A 27,187-nucleotide genomic window follows, 5' to 3' on the forward strand; every position below is an offset into this window, starting at 1 on the left:
ATCCTCTGGAAGATAGATTATGACAAAGAATGAATGCCTTTTAGTATTTTGTCAGTCTTCAGCAAAAAGAAAGAACAATGCAAGATAAAAACAATGGAGGGTTTGTTTGATTTAAACAAAACAAAAGGAAAAACTAAACATACATTTATAATGAATGAAAACTGCAAAAAATACAATAAGAGACTTCGTGCAAAAGAGACTAAAAGTTAAAAAAAAAGCAGAGACTAAATTTAGTGTAAGTTTGGACATAGATAACATCCAGATAAAGCTGCGTTTCAACAGTGTAATGGGTTTATTTGATACAAATTGTGTGCTCACCTGTAGTGAACCAGTGTTTATTTCTGTAAGGTGTTATACCTGCAATATTATTACAATTTAAAAGTCTTACCTGCACAAAAATGCAGCAGATAAAAATAAAGAAAACATACAAATAAAATGCTCACAAAGAAGGAGTTTGCACAAAAGGCTGCGCTTTAATAATCAGCTGCATTTTGCTGTTTTCTCGCTGTTCCTAACCTCTTGCCTTGCCATCACCTTTTCTCTCCTTTGCAACTCACAGTTTTCATTTCTCTCATGCTTACTTCACTTTCTCCCGCCTACACTGCGCTCCCCTTATTTCTCAGTCTCTCTCCTTCGCTCTCTCTCTCTCTCACACACACACACTCCCTCTCTTGCTCTCTCTCTCTAACTCTGACTGCGCCGTCTGCCTCAGCTGTTCTCAGTTGCACTGTGTGCCTTGTGCTGTGGGGACAGGGCAGAACTGCGCTGAGTGGGGCTGAACTAGTTTAGAGGAGTCTTAGGTAGAGGGGCAGACAGGAACACACGGGAAAGGAAAAGAGAAAGCCACTGAAGATTATGTTTACCCAGCAGACAGGCTTAACAGCTGAAATAATGTGGAACTGTTTTCCTTTCTTTAGCTAAATGTAGCGACTCAGTGATAATGTTGATGGCTGTTTTGACAGTACTACATGCTGGTTGGGTACCAGGACAGAAAACTATGGCAGTCATATCTGCTTGCTCCTTCTAGCATTTAGTATGTGCCGACTTTGGTTAAGTTTAGCGTTGATTCATCGGTGTGGGAAGCTCACTTGCAGAAACACTGACCCGTAACCCCTAACTCTGCTTTGCAGGTTCTGTCTCCCATTGAGCTGGACTCTAATTTTGGCTTTTGACCCCTGGAATAGGAAAGGGTTTTTGATCTGGCAGTGAACAAGACCTGCTGTGAACCAACCTGGACTGACCAATTTTTTTCATAATTATTGGAGAACAAAGAGATTTTTTTTTTTTTTCCAACCAGAACTTTTTTGGCTAAACCAGATCTGAGACTGTCGGCACTGGAGTTTGGTATTTCAAAGACTCTCTGGCCCCTATAGCCCCAGGACCATGGGCTTTTTCTGGGGCAGCATTATGCTGCTGTATGGGCTGGCTTTGCTTAATACGGGGGGCACTGGAGCCCAGCAGACCAAGAACAACGTCCCCCGGCTAAAACTCTCCTATAAAGGTGCGTTTGTGAGTTTTTATTTCCTTCAAATGCTACTACTTTAAGTGATTTACCTGTTAATGATTTTGTCTGAGGTAGAGCTAATGGCTTAGAGTCTTACTTCTTTCTCACGCAGGTTCAAATCTCTTAATCACATAAGGTGTACTGGCCAAGTGATTGATAAAAAGAAGTGTCTATAGAAAGTTTCAGTAACTGTGAGTCCTTAGGTGTCTGTATAGGGCTTATGATTATTTCTGAAAATACCCTATATATTAAGCAACAAGTACATAAATTCTTTACAAGGTTGTAAACTTTATGGCTTTTCAGGTTTATGCTCTGGTTTTTGAGAGGGTTATGCATCTTTGTTTTATATGATTTCAGTCTTTTTACAGACCTGTATTCGTACTATTTGGAGGTTTTATGTGCAATTAAATTCAATTTACCTGGGAATAGGAACACTCTGGTGTTTTCATGGAAAGCTTTTCGTACTGTTAAAAATATTTGTGTCATGATTCAGTAATTAGCTGAGACTAACAAATCGGAATGAATAGGAAAAAATTATTACATGTGATATATCAAAAGAAGAAAGCAGTTTAATAACATTAGGTCAGGTAACTTTGCCAGCCAAAGGGCTGAACTCTAATGTACCCCTGTATAAATGAAGTGGTTATTAAAGAAGTCTGTGTCTGATGCATTCTCTCTTTCTGTTTCTCTGTCCTTGTTTTGATCAACTGCTATTGTCAGTTTTAAAATGAAAAGTAGTGCCAGATATGGACTCCCCTGCAACTGAGCGTTATTTATCCTTGCTTTCTTTTTTCCTGAATGTCATTTTTCCACTCAATTCTCTCCTGCACAGTAATTATACTAAGGATGAATGGTGCAGGTCTGTTTCAGCAGATGGCTCACCCACCAAAGAGAAATGTTTCTCACTCAGCACTAGGGGATCCATAATTATACACACAAGTATGCACACACATAAACACAAACACATGCACACACATGCACTGATGCTTTCTCACATGCACACATAAATGCATGACCATCTGTAGATAGCAAATGATACCTGTGAGGGTATCAGTCATTTAAAACCACATGCTGTCAGATTGGTGTAACACACCCATATAGTGATATCTCTATTTCAAGTTGGACCCTCAGGTAGCAGTCTGGCAAACTTGCTTTTTTGCAGCCATCTCCCCAATCATTATTTCCATTAGTCCTAATTTGGATTTTGCAGCTTTCCTAATTGAGGAGCCAGTGCTTTATCCCTAGTTTGTGTACTTAGCATGTTCTTAATAATCATCGGATAGTGAGCAGGTATCATTTTCATGCTTGCACTGTGGCGGAAATACTGTTTATATAATAGTGTAGAAAATTTTAAACATTATCCACTGTAGTTCCCATTAGGCAAGTGACATGGGATTATTGAATTATGAATAATGTATGCCGTCATATAAATTATGCATTACCCCTGTGTAGTTGAAGTACATTTACTTGTGGAGGAAATCAGATTGTTCACCGTGGTGAATTAAAGAGCAGTACTCGCCTAGACAGTCTGAGAAGTTGTCCTGTCCTGAGGAGGCAGTGTCAGGTCAGGCACACAGTGGACTGTGAGGTGAAGAAAATCTGACCCCTGCAGGTTTCTAGGAACAAGGGGTGAACCTGTTTATGGTCAAATTAAAAGCATCTGTGTATGCAGACTTCAGCGCATTAGCACATGTTTTTGGCTTTCCTGCAGATTTCACTCATTTGAATGTAGTGCAAAGTGTTATCTTGGAAAGGTGTACCTGTACAGCAGCTTGCTCCAATCAACCAGTGGACATAGCTAGTTTCTCGTATTCACACCTACCAATTTCTTCATAAACCACCCCCACCCTAACATGCACACACACACACACACACACACACACACACACACACACGCACACACACACACACACACGCACACATGCACACATGCACACGCACACATGCACACATGCACACAGACACTGCTGAAACTTCCAACAAATCTTTGAAAGTAAGGGTTCTAGGGGCACAAGGGCAATGGAGTCGGGGGAAAGATAACAGTGGTACCCCATGGCTACCTAAACATGGACTGAGATCCAACTGTATCAACAACTAAGTGACTAGTCAATGATGAGGGAGCAGGAGTAGGAGGCCATGGACCTACGGTACAGAGCAACACCACAAAGCACCATGAATGTTTCACATATGCTATACTTTGGCATAAATTGATGTAAGATCGATTCACACCCTCCGGGTAAATGGGCCCTTTAGGGATTAAACATATGGCTCTCAAGTTTATGGGTCACAAGCAGCAGAGCACATGTTGTTTACTGTCCAAGGAAAGAAAAAAGAAGGTACTTGAGTTTTATAGAATGTGGGTGTTCTGCCAAAAGTACTCTTTTCCACCGACCTGTCCACCCCTTTCCTTAGCTGAGCCAAGGGCTTGCACAAAAGCACATACACATATCCACAGCCACACGTACAGGCAAATGCATTCAGAGGAGCACAACAAAGTCCTGCTTTTGGACAGCAAGAAAGAGAAGAAGCAAAGAACTGAAAAATGACACTACACTAGAAACCACTTAGTCTCACTAACCACAAGATATCTCTTCAGCAGTTACACATTCATCTGTTTTTCAAATGGTGTTTTTCTTGTTTTCTCTGTGGTGTGAAATGACTTTTAATCAGAGTTGGAAAATGGAGAAGTTCTCTTAAAGACCTTTAATCCATAAGCATGTTAAGAATCTTCGAAGTGGAGTTGGGTTTCTTGGGGTGTGCACAGTATAAACTCTGAATGGCCTTGAATGGCCATGGGAAGATATCACATAGATTCAACTGAATGTTCTCAGTAATCTAACTGGATTTTATGATTTGTTTTGCACTGTTCTTTTTTGTTTGTTTGTTTGTTTGTTTCTCCCAGAGCTTTCAAAAGAATCTTTGTATCAGTTAACACAATCTGTATCTGAAAGATTCACTTATAGGATGCCTGCTTATACAGTTTCTTGTGTCTATGGCTGCTGACTCACAAATGGCCATGGTGAGATATAGAAGTGAACACAGTCTTAAAAAGGACTTTTTCCAATGTTGAAAAAAAAAAAAAAGGAAATGGTCAGTTTGCACACTGAGGGTCCAAAGTTTCCACTTACCACCACCACTACCCTGCATCAATCATATTTGCTGTATGACATCTGACGCTTGTTCTTGGGATGGCTGTAGCTCAGGAGGTCGAGCAGGTCATCTACTAATTGGAAGGTTAGTGGTTTGATTCCAGCTGCTCCAATCTGCATACCAAAGTATCCTTGGGCAAGATTTTGAACCCCAAGTTGCCCCAAGAAAGCACTTAGGTGTAGAAAAAAGCACGTGAGTGAATGATGCATGCTGCATAAAGTGATCTGTGTACTCGAGTAGAAAAGGGAAGAACCAGTCTGTTTACCATTCATTACTAATTTTGAATTGCTGATTTCATAAACAATTAACATTTTTGCTCTATCACATCAGTTTTTGTTCACAAGTTGTAAACATGAATGTTTACAGATTTTTTTTTTTAATTTCTGTGGGTGCCTCACTACATCCAAACAGTGACCAAACATAACAGATTTTGTGAAAAAGGCATACTTTGCTTAATTTGATATGAAACCAACGACCAAGACAAACCATCGGCTCCTCATTCAGTTTGCTGGGGGTTTGTTGAAAACCTAGTGCCAAAAAGCATGAACTAAGGGAAAGAGAAAGAGCTTGGGTTTTGGTGTTCCAGTGGTGTGGAGGGAGTCACAGAATCACTTTGATGACTGCTTCTTCAGCTTAGTCAATATCTCTGGAGACAGTTCCAAAACTAAATCATCTATCAGTTACCCAAACCTGCCATCAGGAATGAGACCTGTACCACATTCAGATGAAGTACCACCTCCCATTTTTACTGGCTGAGTTAATGAGAGAGAAGAGTCTGATGTTGTTTTGTCTCCAGATACACAGCATGCTAGTAATGAGGACTTCCAGTAGCTCATCTGTCCCCCACTTATTCAGTCAGCCAGAGTTAAATGACTTAGTATGAGATTTGGAGCTGCTAAAGGAAGCAGTTAAGTTGCTTGGGTCTAGGCTCAGTGAGAAACCTCCCTGGCTTCAGAAACCTAATTTTCTTTTTATAGGCATCATGAGAAGGATCTTATTCCATTCTTTGAAATGGGTGATAACTTGATGTTGGAGGTCTTTTGGGTGCAGTGGGTTGTGAGAACAATGCAGATGAATGAAGGCTGTTCATTGACAGCTCAAAAGCCAGTCGAAAATATGTCCTACTGCATAATGGTAATTACTTTGCATCCACGCCAACTGAGCATTCACTCCAGTTAAAAGAAAACTATGAAAATATGTCAGTCGTGTCAGAGAAGCTGAAATGCAATGAACACAAATGTACCATATGTGAAAAAAAAAGGGGATTGTCATTTTGTGACAAAACTATATGTGACTCAACTATGTTTTGGAAAACATCTGTTTAAAAAAAAAAAAAAAAAAAAAAAAAAAAATATATATATATACACACACACACACACACACACACACACACACACACACACACACACACACACACACACACACACACACACACACACAATGGATTAATGTTGTGTGAACATTACCATCAACACAAATGGGGGGGTGCCTGTAGGAGACACTAACTTTGGTATGGACTTTGCTGAGTAAATGCTGAGCATTTACAGGCACAAAAAGCTTTTATATAATAATATAATTTATTTATTTGTTTGCCTGGATCTCTGCTTGACACTGAGGAAATTACTTGATAGAAACTTTGTGTTTTTACCATTAGGCACAGGTGAATCAACAACTGTATACTCTTAAAGTGACACGGTGATATGTTGGGCTTCTGTGCAGTAATACAACAAGCCATGCGAATAAGAAACGCCAGAGAAGCTACAGTACTGAACCGGGGTCAAACATCACTGCCTTGTACTGCCATGTGTGGGTTATTATTAAGAAGTGTATTTTTCTCAGGAAGCACTTAGATAACACTTCATGTGCCCTCCAGTTGAGAAAGAGAAAGATGGACAGAATGTAGGGTAAAAGAGTTTATTTTTATCAGTCTCACATGGGACTGTTGATTCTTTGCATCCATTCCATCTCTCTCTCTCTGTGCCTTTGTCTCTTGCTTGCTTACTTACTCATTCTTTTGCACTCTCTGTCCCTGACCCAGAAGAGAATAGTTGGTACATTTGTCTTTTAGGAGAAGTAGAAGAAAGTAGGAAAAACTGCTGGTGAAACAAGACATTTTGAGATTTTTGGTTAATCTTCCTGTCAGCTGTAGCATAAAATCTCTTGAAGGCTACACATTTCCCTATGCACCTGTCTGTCTCTGTCTTTCTCTCGGCTGTTTAATTGTTCTGTATGAAATTGATTTCATACCTTGGATAGCAGATCTAGCCAAACAGATTTTGTATAATAAAGCATCAAAGTAAAAACAAACAAAAAAACATACAAAAAACAAACAAACAAATAACAACAACAAAAACAACCAATGTCCACACACACACAAACCCCCCCACCCCCAAAAAAACAAGCGTTGCTTAATGTATACATAAATTTAACCTCAGGGAGCACCAGTCCAGACATGTATAGGCTACGACCTCCAGTGTGGCTTTGGAACATCTTTTTCTTTCCAATAACACACAGCCCAGTATACTCCATAAACACACCCGCACACGCAGATCCACACACAATATCCACAGAGTATCTGTCTCTGGATGATTAGCTTTTAATAACTTAGCTGTAGTCTCTGTTGAATGGTCTGTTGCTATGGACACGACTCCCATAGACAATTCCCACAAACCAGAGATGTGTGCGTGGGGGCGTGCATGGATATTGTGATGCCATTCTCCTTTCTGTCAAACAGTGATGTGGTTTAGGAAAAAAGTGAAGAGGAGTCATCGCCTCTGTGCAGTTTTCGTACTTCTCCTTAACACCTTGCTGTTCATAAAACAAATGTATAATTCTGTGTACTTTGTTTACAAACATTAAATACAACTAATACCCTTTTGTGCTGTGTAATTTGAGAACCAAAGTAAATCTTCTTTTTGACTCATTGAAGTACACTATTACATATGAATGTGTGTATTGTTAACTTTGTTAGATTTCAGATAGTGATAAAAAGCTTTGATATTTAGAACTATATATATATATATATATATATATATATGCCCTTTTTATACAGACTGAAGGTCAAAATATTGGAACACGGATTCACTCACTTTTTATCATCTCCACATACAAATGTGTCTGCGGTACAGGTAAAAAAGAAGGGTCAGAGGTAGCTGGCAGCTGTTATTGTGCAGTGCAGAGTTTGCCTTTGGTCAGCTAGTAATGATTAATCACCATGACTACAGAGCAGGCTTGACTGTACTTTTTTGTGTGACTTTGGTCTTCTGTCCACTTTTAAGCTGTGTTTACTGGAGGACAAAAATTATGAAATTAAGTTTCTAATATTTCAGTCTATTCTGCGCAATTAAATGCAACTAGAGTAATCTTGCTAAATAAAGCAAAACTTTGTAAGTGATTTACAAAGAACTGTTTCAAACCAAAACAATAAACATATATTTACTAATTAGTTATTGTTATAAGTTGTCCTTAAATGAAAATACACCAGCTTGTATTGAAGTTTTGTGTCATAGCACATAATTTGGGTTTAGATGATGTCAGTTATAGATCTAAAGAACAGAAAAAACATGTTCTTTACAACTTCGAGAATACTTGTGAGACTGTTACATCAGGATTAGATTTTTTTTGTTTGTTTCAGAACAAGACTGTGGAGTGGGGAGTTGTGTGAGATCACATAGCGATGAGTTTATTATTATTTATGAGTTTCTCTAAATTTCTCACAGTTTGCATTAAGGCACAGGAAACAAACTAAATTACAGAGACAGTTGTGATAATGACAGGGTGTCAATCTATTTTGCATTACCATCCAGTGTGTACTGTTATTTGCGTGTGCTTGCGTGTGTGCGTGCGTGCGTGTGGATGTGAATTAGGCATCCACGCACGTTAAAAAGTCAGGATATCAAAACCAAAATTACATAAAGATAAGAAAGTCAGCTGCACCCACAACTGCACCCATGATGGTTTTGGAGTAGGTGAATGGTAAGTAGTGGATACTAAAATGCATCCGTCCAAAAAAAAAAAAACAACAAAAAAAAAAACCACTGAAAGATAGCAACTTTTCACAACGTAATATTCACGACCATGTAGGTTTTAACTTGGAAATTTTTAATAAAATTTAAATTTATGATTGGGAAAAAACATTTATTATTACGCCCTCTATTCTTTGATGTTCTTTTTTCTTGCACCAATTTCCCCCCAGCTTGTGTCTTCTCACTCTCTTGGGTTCTGACACACTTAAGAGAAAGGGCATTCTCCCTGCTAAAGCATTCATGAGAGTTTTTGTTGTTTGTGTCGCTGAGGATGAAAAAGCAAGAGAGAGTGAAAGAGAGAGAGAGAGAGGGAGGACCCATTTCTCCTCTGCTCCCATAACTGCCTGTCCTTTTGTGTAGGTGGTCAATGGGAGGGGACCATAGTGTGGCTGGACTTTGTTGGTGAGAACAAAATGCGAGAAGGAGACAGAATTAATATGTGCGTGTGTTTGTGTGTGTATCTACACGTGTTACACAAAGGTGTTACAATAGTACAGTCATAGTGCCACCTTTTAGTGGTCGTTACAGTAATTAGATCCTCAGTGTTTGTGTCAAGTCTGGCTTTCTGCTGGGAAACCAAATGTCGCTGCTAGACTTGGCAGACCACTGCATTAAGTTCCAAAACGTGAGCTGTAGCCTGTAATAAAGTCTGCTAATAATTTATGTGGTTTCGAGTAGTCCTGCAGTTTGGTTTATGAAATATTAGCAGAGTAATATGACATTATATATTCCTAACAGTTTTCCACTGTGAGTATACCAAGTTCTGCTTGGCTGCTCTGGTGAAGGTCACTTCCCAGTGCAGACTGTCTGATTATTGGCTCCCAGAGTTGGCTTTACCTGCCGAGTTCAATTTGGCTTGGCAGTGGCTCTAAACTATCTGTCAGCTAGGCCAAGCTGTATGGTTTCTAGTTATGAGAGCAATTTGTGAAGGAAAGGGGAAACAAATGTGTTGATAAACAGTGAAACAGGAGTCTAATAGTGATACAAGCACAAATAACGCAATAATACTTAATTTAATTGGCTTCGTGTACTTGTGGGGCATGGAGGTATATATTTAGAGCATTACAATTTAGCAGCAAGATTGTAAGATATGGAAAGATGTATCTGTAGTCAAACAAACAGATCTTAAAATTTTAATAGAATATCTGATAAAGATATTCCTCTGCAGAATTATATTTGACCTCCATGCAGCACAAATCCACAAACCCGTATTTTGATTAATATGTTATGCTGATCACTGCTTTTCTTTCCATTTTTCTCTGCAGACATGTTGGAGTCGAACAACCTCGTGACATTTGAAGGCCTGCCCAACAGTTCGGCTTACCACACCTTCCTGTTGGATGAGGAGAAAGGAAGACTAGTTGTGGGAGCCAAGGACCACATCTTCTCCTTTAATCTTCTGAATATCAGCAAAGACTTTGCACAGGTAGCTAAAGCCTATGATTTGTAGCTTACATGACTGGTTTCATGTCTTGTGTGACAGACTCCAAGTCTGACCGACTTATTACCTCGCTTGTATCTGTGCATCTCCATCCAGAGTGCCTGGCAAGGCCGCAGGTGTCTTGGGACTCTCTTTTCTGTTTCTACAGAAAAGTGCCTCATGAATATTTCAGACCAGGGCTGTTGCACACGATCACACACTGTGCCAGGCATGTTAGCTGCTCTCTGCACACCTGGATGAATAATGGAATAAACCAAAACAAAGTGGATAACAAATCGCAATGTGACCCCCCTTCAACTCTCATATATACACATCCGTGCACACAAGCTGTTCCTCTTTGAACTGACTCTGTAAAATTGATTCTGTGGGAGTGATTCTTTTCTAACATGTAAAGGAACTCTGTTTATGTTGCAGATCCCTTGGCCAGCTTCTCCCACCAGAAGAGATGAATGCAAGTGGGCAGGAAAAGATCTCTCGGTAAGAGCTAAAACCATCCATCTTTTAAGTGGGTGTCAGCGTTTTGCCCCTCTACTCCCACTAATGTTTCAATATGTCTTTGTTCTTTTATACGATGAACAATGTGCAATTCTGCAAGTCTCAGAGCAAATCTCTGTTGGTGTTGCTCTGGGATTATATGGGCTCTTTCTATATGGCATTTTAATCATAGGCTATATGAGATTTTTTCAGCTTGTTTATACCACATTGTTTGACAATCTGTTATATGGGCAGCACACAGCCTGGCTCAATATAAGTCTGATCATTATCTTGGAGCCATACTTGAGACTGTCATTTGACTATAATCATTTTTCTCCTCCTTAAATATCCTATTTAATACAATAAAGCTTGGAGACATTTTCTGAAAGACTCACTGGTATAATATTTCTGTATGAATAACTACTACCATACATTCAGGGATTACATACATTAGTAATCTCTATGTTATTAGACTTTTTTTTCCTTTATTTTTTCTGCAGTCTTTGAAGTTGAAAGATTAGTAATTTGCTTTGCTTAAATAAAACAAACTGGTGTCACCAGCAGGACTGTCTTTTTCAAACTGGTGCCTACGCCACAACATAAACTACAAAATGAATTGCATTGCCCACATCTTAAACCCTATTGTAGCATATTAGTGAACATTTTATAATTTTTTAAATTTTAAATGTATGCAAATCTTTGAATCCAAATCCTTTTTTAAATTGTGTGCTCAACTAAAGCTGCTCTTAAACAAATACTAAGTTGTTCTGGCATTAGGATTCAGGGCATTTTTAGACTCTGTACCTCTCTCAGCCCTTTGGCAAGCCAAACATTACATTTCTCTATATCTGGCCAAGTGCAGGTTTAGAACAGCTTTTATGATGTGGTGAAATGCCGTGTAAACACTAGGGGGTTGTCTCTGCTCCCTGCAAGTTATCTTATGAATTTTATCTTCAGTAGACCCTGAGGCAAAAGGCTGGAATGTAAAATCATGGAAATGCTGGATGTGCCTCAGTTCTCTAACCAGGTCGGGGTGAGCTCCAGTGGTCAGCCCTTCTGTGTGGCTCATTTGAAGTGCTCTAACGTCTTTTGTGTTTTTTCTGTAAACATTATGGCATGGATGAATAAGGTACCCTGAGGGGTGGTCTTTTCTGTTAGCTGTTTTCTTAGAGTCGGAGGAGAATGAAAATTAAAGGGAGCTGAAAGGAAAGAAAAAAGTTACATAAATGTGAAAGATTTGACAGTGTGCCTACAAGAGTTTACCGCATAACAAATGTCTCAAACTTGTAACCAAATTTGTGGTTACTATAACATTTGTGGTTACTACTGTTGTCAGGCATGATACCTTTGTCATTTGAGGCATTTTACTTGCATCTTCATACCAAATCATAAGAGACAGGTAGGCTATTAGTGTAAAGAGGTCATGCAAATGCTAACAGTAGTGCTTTTGTGCTTGTTACTTCATCACTGAGATAAGCTAACCCACATGTAAGGTTAAAGAAGGACAGCTGTGTAAATGATAACAACTGCTTAAAAAAAAAAAAAAAATCAGGGTTGCTGTCTGCCGAGGACCTGGTAAAGCCAGAGGAACTTAGTCATGCATTATTTGCGTAAGCATTCTAGTTTTCTCATTTTTCCTGCTGTGAAAATGTGGTGACACATTCAGTTGTATTTGAGGTCAGGCCTGTGCAGGCACGTGCTGCAAGAACACGAGGAAATACGTCATATGGCTGCAGAGCAATGCATATTACACATACAGATGCCAGTTGGTAACACAGACGCACGCACACACGCACACACACACACACACACACACACAATACAATAATAAACACTTAATCCACAGACAAACAAACATTTTCTTAGAAGAAAAAAGTTTTTATTAGTATTTTCTTTTTTCTACTACTGAGTGGAGAGTACAGTATCTAATGAAAATAAAAACAGTCTTCTTTTAATATTATTTCCAGAATTATTACTCACCACACTGGTAGGGTTTATGGATCATTCGCCAGGGAATTACAGCAGATTACTTTAAGCTTTGCTCTGTTTTTGTCTCGGGTCTTTTTATGTAAGCATTGGATTTTTCTGTCTGACACTCTGTTTTGAGTGAGGCCTGATCTGGTTTAGTTTCGCCACTTTTTTACGGATTCACCTGCCCTGGGTGCAGTTGGAGTAAGCTTTATTACTCATCTTGCATCATCTGTTTTCTGTCTTTCTTACATCAGAGAGAATGCTCAAATTTTGTGAAGTTGCTGCAGCCGTTCAACCAGACCCATCTCTATGTGTGCGGGACAGGAGCCTTCCACCCTGTGTGCTCATACCTGGAGGTGGGCAAGAAACCAGAGGTACCGGCACATGCTACACTTCCACTGAAGTTTCCACTTGCCTTCAAACATAATCACATAATTCTTCGGGATGTGAAAGCTATTCTCAGTGTCATATTAAGTATAAGTATTCAAAGTTCTCAGTGACCGTGAGGGTAAGTGAATTGTCTTTCTAATAGATGATTTAATAAGTACATAAAAAGTCGTTTTCATTCAGCAAAATGAGGTGGAAATGCAGGGTTTTATAGTCTGCTGAATTTCCAATGCATCACTCTAATGCGTACTCTCTTCTCCTCCAAATGTCAGTGAGTCAGACTGATGTGAATTTCCAATTCATTAGACAGCTATTTGCAGATAATTAGATGCAGGAAATATCTCAAACAAATCCATCGACGTGTAGAAATCATAACCAAAACATGAAATTCATCTGTAGGATGTCCTTTGGTGTCAGAAAGCTAGAGAGAAATGGAAATTTACTGGTTTGATTCTCACTTCGTTCTGTCGAAATTTTAAAATGCTTCAATGTTTTAAACTGCAGCTATCTTACATACTGACTAACATTTATGTCATAGATTTTCTTCTGCAGTTTATCACATAAGTACTTGTCAAAAACAACTTTTGTATGATGTTGGAGCATTTCCAACATGGTTTGAGCTAAAAAAAAAATGCAGATACCATCTTGTGGTCTCTCTAACAATGCTCATTTTTATAAACTGGCCTGGATTTTGTGAAATGGTGACAGCAAAATGAGTTTCCCAGACAAACTTTCACTTATACTGAAACTATTGTGCAATTTTTCATGCCAAAACATTCAAAACGTGATATTTGATGATACATTAGGGTTTCTGTGCTTGTGTCTCCCACTATGTTCAGGACAGCGTTTTCAGACTTGAGCCCCACATTGAAAATGGCCGAGGGAAGAGTCCCTATGATCCCAAGTTGCTCACTGCATCCATGCTAATTGGTGAGTTTACAACAGGATACGCTGTGCTGTCTGTCTATGTGCTAGAGTGAGGTCATATAAAAGCATGTAAGTTAAGATACACCCGCTGCTTTGCTCTGTCATTGCAGCAGATATATAAAGTAAAAAAGTAAATAACAGAACACGGCTCTCTTGTCTTTCATTAAAAGTGGACCTGCTTTGTATTTAAACACTGGGAACCCCTCATTGGCAGGATTGTAAACTTCATTTCAATCTGACTATGCATCATTTAAGTGGTGGGTGTGGGGTCAATGTCACTTTATTGAGTTTTCTTTACGCTGAATCACATTTTTTTGGCAAATAAACTATGTGAGCATGCCTTTTCTCTCTGACCCCAATTATTGCTAGTCACATGGTGTTATATCTCAGTGTTTAACCTAGCAGATGGCCATTTTCCAGCCCATCACCCCTAATCTCTGCTCTCTTTTCTCTTTCCTTTCTCACCAGCATTATTATGTACTCCTCCTGTCTCACACCTCTGTCCTGTCCCTCCTCATCTGACCTATTCATTCATCCTTCTCTCTTCTCAGCCCTGCCTACCGTGTTAATGTCAATTTCACAGTCCTGATGTTCATCACATCTGTCACTGTCTGTTTTCTCTAAGGACTCCAAAGTTTATCTGTACCGCTCAGCCCCTGAACAGTCCTTCAGACTGTCACACCTGCATCACCGGGGAAAGACTGTTTTCTTATCTGGCATTGCTATGCTAACACAATTTATTCCTCTTACTCTCAGATGGAGAACTGTATGCGGGGACATCAGCTGATTTCATGGGGCGAGACTTTGCCATCTTTCGCACTCTCGGAAAGCATCACCCAATCAGAACGGAGCAGCATGACTCCCGGTGGTTAAATGGTGAGAGAAATGTGGGAAATCTATTTTGATTATACAGTACTTTTCTTGTCTTTAATTTTGCAAGCTGAGTTTCAGAGCTCAATTGTGTTTTTGTTTGAGCTTAGATAGATTTGATCAGAGGTCGTCACTTAGCTCCTCATAGACATAGACCTCAACGTACTGTCACTGAGTGCAGTTCTCCATTTTTAAAAAAAAAAAAATATAAACTCTAATTCTAGCTGGGGTAATGAGAAAGAGAAATTTCTACAGTATAGTGACCAGGAATATCGTGTCTGATGCCTGTTGGTGTTGACTTACGTCATACTTCAAGGATCTTAAGAGAAATTTTCGAATGCAGGTCTCACTAGCTTTTTCTCACTAGTGTATATTATTCAAATTCATCATACTTCTGCCTCAGCTAAGGAGCTGCAGCTTGTCCGCGTATGTCTTAAAATATTACAGTCCAGACAAAGTACAAGAAGCACATTATTCATTTAGTTGGCCTGTCTCCAGTGGAGTTGTGAAATTCAATATAAAGTTTTGTTATTACCTTTCAGGCTCTACACAGTGAACTCCCTGAGTATGTACTCTGAATTGCAATTGTTTTATACTATCTTCAAGCTCTTAAACAGGATCTCGTACTTGGTTTAAAACAAGTGGATACAAAGCAGAGTGAGATTTGGTTGTTTTTCCAGAGTGGTAAATACAAAACTTTAATTTACTTCCATTAACTTTCACTCTGTGTGTGTTTGTCATTTGCAGATCCTAGGTTTTTAGGCATTCATCTCATTCCAGAGAGTGATAACCCAGAAGATGACAAAATCTACCTGTTCTTCAGAGAAAATGCTATAGACGGAGAGCACACCGGAAAGGCCACACATGCTCGCATTGGACAGCTCTGCAAAGTACGCACACACACACAGACGACACACAGGATAGCCTTTACAAAGGAAAGTCCCAACATACACAATAGGAGAGACAGACAAAGGCGCACACACTTTCACACCGACATTATGTGAAATAGCTCCTGTATCTGGAAAAAACACTTGACGGGTGTCTGAGTGGCTTTCATAATGGTAGCTTTCAGGAGCTGTTATCTGTGATTATTTTTAGCCTGGAGAAGAGTGGGCTTTGTTGTGTGTGGTACAACTGCCCCGGAAGACAGAAACCTGAGAGAAATGTCAAATGTCGCCAGAACCTGAGAGGCAAACACACCATCAATGGCAGCACTGTTATCCTAATGCCAGGCTTTGGCACTTATTGGGCCTGTAGCTCCAGGGGATGGTTATGCTAAAGCACTGGCCTTGTATCAGATTTCACAGCCTAAATCTATTTTGTATTCATTTAGCAGGAATTCAGTGAGCTTACTGCAGATCAGTGAGTGATGTCTGCCTCAAACCCCTGTTTAGCTGCATATCATGCCTGCTTCATAACTGCCTGATTATCTAGAATGTCAAGAATCTGCCATCCTCAACGCAAGACAAGCCATCCATTATGTAAAATGCGGTATTAGCTCAACCATATGCATGTCTTGGATCCATTCTAGTTTACTGCCATAAATCAACACAAAGTGAAATACATTTTTATAAGCCAGCGCTTTGTGCATCTGTGTTTTTGTGCTATGTTCGTGAAAACAAACACTACCCTGTGAGGCGCAGAGACACATCTTATTAGGAAGTGTGCTGGAACAAAAGGTTCAATATGTGCTGTGCTCTCTCTGCACAGCATCTGGAAATACATTATTCACAAAAAGAGCCAAATATTTGATTGTTGACTTGTTTAATATATGATAGAAAATATACAAAATTAAAACCATTTAGTTTTTTTTTGTAGTTTACTGTGCATTAAATGAATAAGAACTGAGAATTAGAAAGACTGTTAAAGACAGGTCATTTTTTCAGTAATCAGTCAGACATTTACCATGGTATGTCCTGCAAACACCTAAAAGGTAATTTTATAGTCAAGTTTTCAAGTTTATCACAAGTTCCTACATCTATATATTACCAACTCTCTCCAGTCACTCCAGCAGCTGAAAATTGAAGGGCTTTCTTACAGTGTTTGTCTTTAATATGAATGACAGTGATGTGTGTTTTGTATGCTTTAAAGGGTGCAAAAATGTGAAAGTGAAAGTGTCACTGAGGGTAGACAGTCTCTATGCTTACTCAGTTACACTAAAGAGTAATAAGCCTTATATGCTCAGTACAAAATGAGGCACTGCAAGTCCTGCATTAATGTGCTTCTAATGCATTTCCCAGAAAAGATTTAAGGCTACATGCAAATAGCAACACAATTTTTTTGACATGTCCAACAGAACGATCTGGGAGGTCACAGGAGTCTAGTAAATAAGTGGACAACCTTCTTGAAAGCTCGGCTTATTTGCTCTGTGCCCGGGAGTAATGGCATAGACACACATTTTGATGAATTACGTAAGTGATTGCTCTCAAACCTTCACACATGATTTCCTTAATATAATAATATATTTTTCTCTTTTTTTGTGCAGTGTCTTAATACGTCTTGCCTTCTCATTTGGTTTTCAGAGGATGTTTTTCTCATGAGCACAAAGGATCCCAAGAGCCCAATCATATATGCAGTATTCACTACTTCCAGGTACTGTGGCTCACTTTGAAGTATTGTGGTACTTCATGTCCATTTAATACATGATTTGTGACTTCAAAAATTGACATACCATGTGTTTTTCTGTCTCATTCTTTCTCCTATTAGCAACATCTTCAAAGGTTCAGCTGTGTGCATGTACAGCATGACAGACATTAGGAGAGTTTTCTTGGGTCCATATGCCCACAGAGATGGGCCCAGCTATCAGTGGGTGCCCTTCCAGGGACGTGTTCCCTACCCACGGCCTGGCACAGTGAGTATAATATCCTCTTTAGAGGAGGATGTACTAAAAGTTTAATCTGTGTGTCATGCTCTGAGGTTGGGAGTTCTTGCGCCTATAAAACCAAGAATGTAACTGACACAGTTACCTTTATTTTCCCCCCACAGTGCCCGAGCAAGACATTTGGTGGATTTGATACAACCAAGGACCTCCCCGATGACGTGGTGCAATTTGCCAGAAGCCATCCAGCCATGTTCAATCCTGTCTACCCCATTAATAATCGACCGATCATAGTCAAAACAGATGTCGACTACCAGTTCACCCAAATAGTGGTGGACAAAGTCGAGGCAGAAGATGGCCAGTATGATGTTATGTTCATAGGCACAGGTAAAAAAAGTAGAAAAGTAATTATATATATGCAAACTGTGTATAATTTACAGCAAAATACTAGCATGGTAAATGATCAATTGGAACTATGAAATAGTATTAATTCAAATTTGTATTTTCATTGTATCCTAGATGTGGGAACAATTCTGAAAGTGGTATCCATCCCCAGAGGTTCCTGGCATGACTTAGAAGAAGTCCTTTTAGAGGAAATGACTGTTTTCAGAGTAGGTTATCCTCCCATCACCTAGATTATTTAATTTTGGGAACTGTGAAATCAGAAAGATCTAGTGGTTTTTTTTTTTATTATTTGTTTTATTATTTTTTACAGGAGCCAGCAGCCATTACAGCCATGGAACTTTCAACAAAACAGGTACAGATTAAAGTACTGCTTATGATTAAACTTTAACAGCTGCAGTATCATATTGTAGACAAGTGTGGCAAACAAGTGTCTGTTGTTTATGTAAGTGTGTCTGAAAAACCTGCCTGAGAAAGCGTTCCCTTATAGGTGACACATCTTGCTCAAGGGCAAAAAGAACAAAGACATGTTTGTCTGTGATATTTGTACACCAGCGTGTTACCACAGAAAAATCTCGATTGTTTTGCTTTTTCGCAACAGTTAGGTTGTCAACTGAAATTGCAAGGAGAGACAAAATGAGCTGGATAATTGTAGTAAAACAGTATTTTTCTGACTTTATCTTTTCTGACATCATCTGAGCCAAACATAGTTAATGAAAGCACGCTGCCCACCCAGACTTAATACTGAAAACAAAGCTCCTAACACACATTAAAAAATAAAAAAATACCTGAGTTTTTTTCTGTTCACAGCAACAACTCTACCTGGGTTCAGATACTGGTGTGTCGCAGATGCCTCTGCATCGCTGTGAGGTTTATGGGAAGGCCTGTGCTGAATGCTGCTTGGCAAGAGACCCTTATTGTGCATGGGATGGCACAGAATGCTCCAGATACTTTCCCATGGCTAAGAGGTACTGAATACGCATTTCACAGTCATGCTTAACATGTTGCCACTGTGTTGAAACTGCTTAAAATCTTTTACAGTCAGATCTGTAAAACACTGAGCAAGTTTAGAAGTTTGCCTACAATGGACTCGATATTATATACCACTTTTCTGCTCTAATTGAGCACTCAAAGTTCTTTTTACTACAAGCCTCATTCACCCAATCACACACACATTCATACAAGCACTTTTTTTCTACACCTACAGAACTCTGGCTAACACACACACACACACACACACACACACACACAAGTGTGTTTTGCTATCTTTGTGGGGAATTTCCATTGACTTCCATTCATTTCTACAGCCTAAACCTTACCTTTACCCTTTTCCTAACCCTAACCATCACATACCTAACCCTAACCCTAACCTAAACTCAATTCATACCTTAGCCCTAACTCTGACCCCTGACCCAAAAACAGGGTTTCCCCTTGTGGGGACAAGGTTCCAGTCCCCACAAGGAGCAATTGGTCCCCACAACGTAGTATATGTCAGGAAAATTGTCCCCACAAGGTATTATAAACATACGCACACACACACACACACACACACACACACACACACACACACACACACACACACACACACACACACACACACACACACATGCCGGAATGCATCAGGGGCAATTCGGGGTTCAGTATCTTCCCCAAAAGATTCTTAGACATGCAGACCGGAGTCACCGGGGAACCGATCCACCGATCTTCCAATTGAGCTGCTCTACCTCCCCAATGGAAAGGATGCATCCAAACCCTGATATTCTAACAGATCTTGTTGTCAAACATGTGGTTAAGCCTTATGATTCAAACACAATATTTTATATACTGTCATACAGTGCACACACACGCACATATGCATAAATACAATATATAATGCAAAAGAACAAAATATTTCATTAGTGCAGCCTGCTTTTTTAAACATAAGTGTAGTCCCCTTAGGTTGTACTAGGTAAAACCTGATTATATAAACAGACTGAGGACATATGCAGTGAGGCCACAATTCAGCACTGGAGCTAGGGTGCACTTTTAGTGCAGGCTTTGCATATTTGCCAAAACCCCCTGAAGGTATAGGATCCTGTTTCTACCAGAAAGCTGGAAATATAAACTGCCTCATGTGTTAACTGCAAATGAGAGCCAGTGTCAGTGATGTCTGGAGGCTGCCTGGGTGAACCAGGGGTGAGGTAAGTTCGGTGGTAGTTTGGTTATGCTGTAGTAGTGGACTGATTGATGTGTGCTTGTGTGGTTGTGCTTTTTGTGCAGCCTCCCACTCATAGCTTCATGAGGCGTATTGATTTAAATGCTAGCTGCACTATATCCTGTTCTCAGTGCTGGTTAGACTCCAGAGTCCTACATTTGTTCTAAGCTAGACATAGCAAACTCTTACCTCCAACTACCAATGCAAAAACTTGTGTTAGAACATAAGGAAGGGTGGAGAATTTACCAATCTGCTTTGGTGTCTCCACAATTACCTCAGTTACTGTTGGTTGAAATACTCTCATACTACTAATAATACTCTGTCTTTGACAGTAAACACGAAACTCCATGTCTTTTCAATATGAAACCCACAGAGATGACAGGCTAGAAAGATTTATTAATTTGAATTCCTATGTCATACACACCCTATAATTAAAGCATTTCTACTAAGCTTTGAGTTGAATGGTGCTTATTTGTTTGTGTTGGCCACCACTACTGCTACACATACACATCCTATTCAAATGCACACATAAAAATACACTTTCCCAGAACACCTATTTTCTTCTTTAGCTCACACACACATATGCGAGTGCATGCACACACACATATCTTAAATGACTGCCTCGTTTGACTTGGGAAAATGTTTATATTTGTGTTTCTGCAGGAGAACAAGAAGGCAAGATATCAGGAATGGGGACCCGCTCACACAGTGCTCAGATCTGCAACACCACGGTACAATATGATTCTGACTGACAACACTTTGAAATCCAGAATAATGTGCAAAAACAAATAGCAGTCGAAGCATGTAGTTTTAAATGGCACAGACGCTAGCCTTGTCTGACATGATCAAAAGGGTAGAGAAGGTAGCTGAGTTGAATGTGTGTGGTGTTGTATCTATGTGTTTTATGTGTTTTCTGGTGGTTTAAAGATTAGGGCCAGTCGATGCGAAGCTTGTAATTAAAGTGGTAAAGATTCCTCCGAGCCTGCTCTCTATTGCCAAGCCCTCCAGTCTGATGCACTGTAAGTGGCCATAGTCCAAAAGCAGGACTGGTCTGATATACTTACTGACTATCTTATTTATACATCTCTTTCATTTAACTGAAATAGACAAAAGAAGAACGTTTAATCAAAACCTGCCATTTTGAGAAGGAAAAGTTCAGACCCAAAAAATGATTCGAGAGTTCAACCAAACACTACAAAAAACTCTATAAAGCATTGTTCAGTATATGCTTGACTGTATGCAAAACCCAGATTTTGACCAGTGATTGCCACTGTGGTAGGTGCTGCCTCTTCATACGCTCGTCATGATTGAGTGTGTTGAGAAAAGAGACAGAATTTTGTGACAGGCAGTAACTGAATATCCTTTTCCTATTTCTTATTTATTGCCTGTAAACAAGTCACATAACCAAAACCAGCAATACCTAAACAAAATACGTTTTTTTTCCCCCAGATGAATTAAGTGGACAGATAACCCTCCTGGATAAAACTGTGTATGGTGTGGAGAACAGCAGCACTTTCTTGGAGTGCAGTCCGAAGTCCCAGAGAGCAACAACATACTGGCAGTATCAACCGACCACTGATGACCACAAACAAGAGGTTGGCACCACCTGAGCACATCCATAATGTGTTTTTATTTCAGACAAATAAAATATATTGAGACTGCATCTGGATCTAGAATTTTATACTGTACAGAGAAAGAAAGAAGACATTGCATTAAGGTAACACAGATAATACAGGTGACAATAAAACAAAACAACAACAAGATTAAGGATCTTAGTAAACTACTGAACTACCACATGTTGTCAAAACAGCCTTGTTATTCCTTTGCATTAATTCTCCAAGTCTCTGGAACTCCACTTAAAGGATGGAGTGCCATTCTCTCAAAAGATTTAAAGATTTAAATGGGTTGAGATCTGTTGACTGTGAAGGCTGTATCATTTACAGCATTTTCACTCCCAACAAACCATTCAGTGTCCTCTCGTGCCCTACTGGCATTCTGAGAAAGACAAGTCCAATCATGACAGAACTGACCCTTGTCTGTAAAGGGATAAGGGGACCAAAAATGCCCGAAAAATTTTCCTCACATCATAACAGATATTCCCCTCACTGTAGTGGTCAAGTATTCAGCTATCTTGTGTTATTATGCCACACATATACTCACTCTCTTATTGAAAATATGATGTAGGACTCATCCCTTTTCATCATGGTTGACTTCTCAAATGTAACTTCCATGTACACCTACTATATTGTATACTACTATATGCATTATTGCTGACATTCTGAGGAAAACGTGTTTGTTGCATATACTTTGCACTTGCACAAATGCATCACAGTCATCAAACATCCCATATTGACCACAATTTCTGACCCTATCTAAATCCAGATGCTACTTTTAAGGACTGAAGCTCCAACTGTCCATGCCCTAACAATTATTTTCCAAAATCACCGTTTTATCTACTTGATACAAATTAAGAATCAAATGGGCCTGTTCAGCATTTTAATACACACCACAGAGCATGGTTTACTGTTAATTGTGTAACTGCATCATGTAGTGCACCAGTGCCGAAGTGCCTGCATTTGTTGTGTTTCTCAACTCATTTATTCAGGTTTTTCTCTGAAAATGTCACCTATCTGCAATTTTATAATATCAAATACCATAACTGACTCAAGTGAAAATGATTTTATAGAACTCAAACACTAATGAGCAGCATACTGTAGCTGGTTACATTTTTTGGACAGTATGATATCATAACAGATTTCATATGCTGAATGTATTTTTTCTTTCTTTATCTGTTTGTTCTCCATTGTTCCTATATCACCACTAATTCTTTCACTCTTTAGGTTAAATCAGAGGAGCGCTTTATCCACACTGAGCAGGGCCTCCTGATTCGCACGCTTAACAAGAAGGATTCAGGCATTTATCTGTGCCAGGCAGTGGAACATGGTTTCATGCAGACAGTTCTAAAAGTTAACTTAGAGGTCATTGACACAGAGCGGCTGGAAGATCTTCTACATCGTGACGAAGAGGCAGCCAGTCTCCCTGCCCATGACTTTTCCTCTTCTAGAGAAACTCCAAATCAAAAGCTCTGGTACAGGGACTTCCTCTCTTTGGTCAATCACCCGACTCTAAATAGCGTGGATGAGTTCTGTGAGCAGGTTTGGAAAAGGGAGAGAAAGCACAAGAGACAAAAAGCTCACCTGGTCCAGAAAGTACAACTACATCAGCAACAGCAGCAGAAGATTGTGATGAACCCTCGCAACCACATGCATGCCCAAGGCCTGGCAGCCAAGTGGAAACACCTGCAAGACAGGCAAAAGGGTCGCAACCGCAGGACACATGAACTGGAGAGGGCTCCCCGCAGTGTGTGACTTACAAACCTTGACTTTTAGCACGGAGACTTTAAACCACACCCAGTTCTCATTCAGTAGAGTCATCCTGTTTTTATCCCTCATTCTGAGATACACATTTCTTCGACAAAGACTGGAACAAGAAAAGTTAAAACTCAACTCAAGAGTAGATACCACCCTGAGCTGCCAGCTGGAGTGTTCTGTGCGTGGGAAGCCATGTTTACAGTTCACCAGTATGGAGAACTGCAGGATTCAGGATGTTGTATCACGCGACACCATTGGAGCATGTTATCTCAGTTGGCTCATGTGGCCTAAATATTGCAGAGTGACATATACCTATCCTAAAGACATGGACGTGGCCATGGCAGTTAAGTGGCATGCTGTTTAGGTGTCTTTGTCAGTATGCCAACAAACACCTGATAATTTCTGCTACAGAAATATGAAACAAAAGCCTTGAGAATGAACGGACTTGTAGTGGAATTACAGCAACAAAAACACGAGTCTCATCGAAAGGACAATGTCGATTATTTTGGTAATTTTGGGTATTATAAATGGATGAATCAGTCAACACGAGAAAGAAAATTGCCCAATCACTGCAAGAAACCAGGAGGAACATTCATCATTCATTAAAAAAAAAAAAAAAACTTAAGTAACTAAAATGTGTAAATACTGTATTCTATAACATCTGCTCATCTGAAAGGGAATGGCTTGCCGTTTTAAAGTTCCTTAATGTTGTTTTCCCTCATAGAAATTTAATTAAAAAAATATCTGTCAGAAGCAGTTGTAAACGAGGAGCTTTTGTATTTGTCTGTCTCTCACCCCTAGATAAGCTTCCAAAACAAAGACTGTCTTATTTTGTTTGTTTTTTTGTTGTTGTTTTTTTAGTTATCAAATTCTTTATACCCTCAGCAATTAAAGTTTAGTGTCACTTCACAGTGTATGAATAGCTGCCAACTCCATCATTTCAGTGTGCCAAACCTCATTCTGAGTTCTTCCATATTTATTTAATTATACCTTGTATACACTTTGTTTCCTTTACTTGTGTATTTATTGATAAACAATTCTGTACATTATGCATTTTTTTTTAATGTGCAGGAGGTTTTTGTTGGAATTTAATATTTGATTTGATTATGCTGATTTACAGGACCAATCTAATCAAATAACTATATTGTCACAAATACTACTACACAAATACTACAAGGACTGGAAGTTCAGTATCACTAGTTTTGTTCCTTATCAAATGCATTACATGCCAAATCCACTCAGCAATAAGCCAGTATCTGTACTACATTTTTCTTTAGCATTTTATGCCTTATATCCATATTCTTCACAGAGCAGTGTAACAGTTTCACCTTTTTTCTGAATATAATGTTAAACACTATCCACACAAACACAAACCTGGAATGTAGCTGTGAACATCGTGTAAATATAAATACTATCATCTATATTTGACAAATATGACACTATGTGCTCGTGCATGTCAGTGCTATTGTAGTGTTGCTGTTTTGCTATGGCGATGATATACTAGTCTGATGTTGTCCAGTTAAATTGTTTGCTCATCTAGTGCACAATAGTAACTATTTCAAAGCTGTACATACTATTTCTCTTAGGACTCTAAATTGTATACTTGATATAAACAGGAACGAAACATAATCTCTATGGATCACAATGCCCACAGACAAGAGAACAACAATAAAACATAACCAGTTCAACTCTGCAGCACATTAGTATGCCAGATAACGCTGTGTATTTGTGAGCATCATCTGCTTTTTGGAAGGCAAGACTGAAGAAGATGAGAAACAGCTGGAGCCAACCTCAAGAGATTTGAGGCTGACAAGTGAAGTTAAGCACCAGTTGTGAATGTGAATATATGATAAGATCATCATTATAAAGAGAAAATGTGGGGGACTTGTAGTGCACATGCAGTGGCTCTGAGGAAATGAAGTGCTGCTCTTGCTGCTTTTTGGCACAATGATGATGATGGTGGTGATGTATTCTACTGATCTAATAAATGTCTCTTCATAAAGTGCTAGCTTCATTAAATCTGTTTTAATATACTATGCCCTGCTGCTTTCACGATATATACTGAACTCATGTAGTGTAGATGATCAGATTAGATATTGAAATACCTTTCTGGTGCATCTGCATATTAATGAGGAAAACTTTTATTCACTTGTGTAATGTATCCTTAATATTGGGATTCATTTAATGCTGTACTTGTCTTTTCTCTGTGCAGACAAGAACTGTATCTGACATATAAAACTGACTCATTAATGATTCATAGCTGAAGTAATTAACATAAGAGATCAATCAATGTGGTTTGAAAAGACAGCACAAGTGCCTCTTATGGTGTGTATTGAAAAAGTGAAGCTGTGTACTCTTGTGTGCCTCTGGCAGTAGAGGAATTACTGTAAGTTGATATTAAAACATTGATGGGTGATGTGTTGTGAATAAAACATTAGATCCCTACAGTCTCTAACTGAAGCCTAGCTGTTGTATTTGCATGCTGACATTGGTGGCGAAACAAACATCGGAACTTGGACTTTTAACATATGGAACTCAAGCAAAAACATAAAAAAGAAAAAAAAAAAATAAGGAGAAGAAATAAAGAAAAAAGAAAAATTAGTTGTCAAGGGTGTGACAGTGCAGCCTGCTACAAAATATTAACTGTGGTGTTCTACTGCCTTCTGGTGGTTATAATACCAAAATACATTCTTTAATTCCAGCTTCCATTGACACCTTTTGTCCAAGGTCAAGGGTCAGTTAATATATATATATATTTATATATATATATATGGCCTGGGAACACCTTGGGGTCCCTCCGGATGAGCTGGAGGAGGTGGCTGGGGAGAGGGAAGCCTGGGTTTCTCTGCTTAGGCTCCTGCCCCCGCGACCCAGCCCCGGATAAGCAGAAGAGGATGGATGGATATAACAAATGTGTTATTAGTACAGGCTTCTATATTCTATAAATGTGCCAGCTCAGTGTATATGCAGTGTTTATATTCAAATTTTATCCTTTGAGCATTGCAAGCCCTTTTCAGCATACATTGTGCAATTTGGTCGTGTTATTATAGGCTTTCAGCAAAGTGATCATGAAGTGCTTTCAAAAAATGGGCAAAGATCCTTGATAAAATTGCTTCTGGCATTGCAGTCATACCTGTAATACAGCACATGACTGCCCTCCAGTGGCTGATGGGAGACCTCTTTCCAGCATTCTTCTTAGCCTGGTGGAAAATAGAAACTCCCTTTGACTCACAGCCAAGCCAGTGAATGAGTGAAAACACCCCTGACACTCATACAAAGGACTACTACGCTCAGAGGAAAAACTGGCATATAAGTGTCAAAGTTAGAGAGTGAGAATAAAGAAAACAGTGAGAAGTTAAAAAAAAAAAACAAAAAAAAACTTCTTGCTGCCACTTTTCTCTTGGGCTTGGAAGAAGAAAAATATGACAAAATGCATATGTTGTCAAAATGACATAACAAGCTGGTCTGTGGGATTACTCACCTTGTCCATTTAATCATTTGAAACAGATTTTTCCCTCAAAAGACAGATTAGAAGTCACCTGGCATGCAGCTGAAAACTGCAGAAAACATTATACTCTTTCCTCAGAGAGTCATCTGTTTTTACTGCCTAATTGTATTCTCTCCTATCTGGACTCATGGGAAAAGTAAAATGG

The 27,187-nt window shown here is 39.2% G+C and overlaps 1 protein-coding gene across 1 annotated transcript; it reads left to right on the forward strand.

The window, feature by feature from the left end:
* Positions 1-739: 739 nt before the first annotated feature.
* Positions 740-25,971, forward strand: sema3ab (sema domain, immunoglobulin domain (Ig), short basic domain, secreted, (semaphorin) 3Ab). The gene is made up of 17 exons (XM_030730906.1): positions 740-1,501; positions 9,945-10,105; positions 10,535-10,597; positions 12,820-12,939; positions 13,792-13,882; positions 14,636-14,755; positions 15,497-15,639; positions 17,046-17,160; positions 17,272-17,341; positions 17,456-17,600; positions 17,735-17,954; positions 18,087-18,178; positions 18,283-18,324; positions 18,780-18,937; positions 20,827-20,894; positions 21,613-21,758; positions 23,004-25,971. The coding sequence occupies exons 1-17, from the start codon at positions 1,384-1,386 to the stop codon at positions 23,529-23,531; spliced, it is 2,400 nt and encodes a 799-aa protein (XP_030586766.1). The 5' UTR covers positions 740-1,383; the 3' UTR covers positions 23,532-25,971.
* Positions 25,972-27,187: the final 1,216 nt, after the last annotated feature.

Source organism: Archocentrus centrarchus, chromosome 6, assembly GCF_007364275.1.
Source record: "Archocentrus centrarchus isolate MPI-CPG fArcCen1 chromosome 6, fArcCen1, whole genome shotgun sequence".
NCBI lineage: Eukaryota > Metazoa > Chordata > Actinopteri > Cichliformes > Cichlidae > Archocentrus > Archocentrus centrarchus.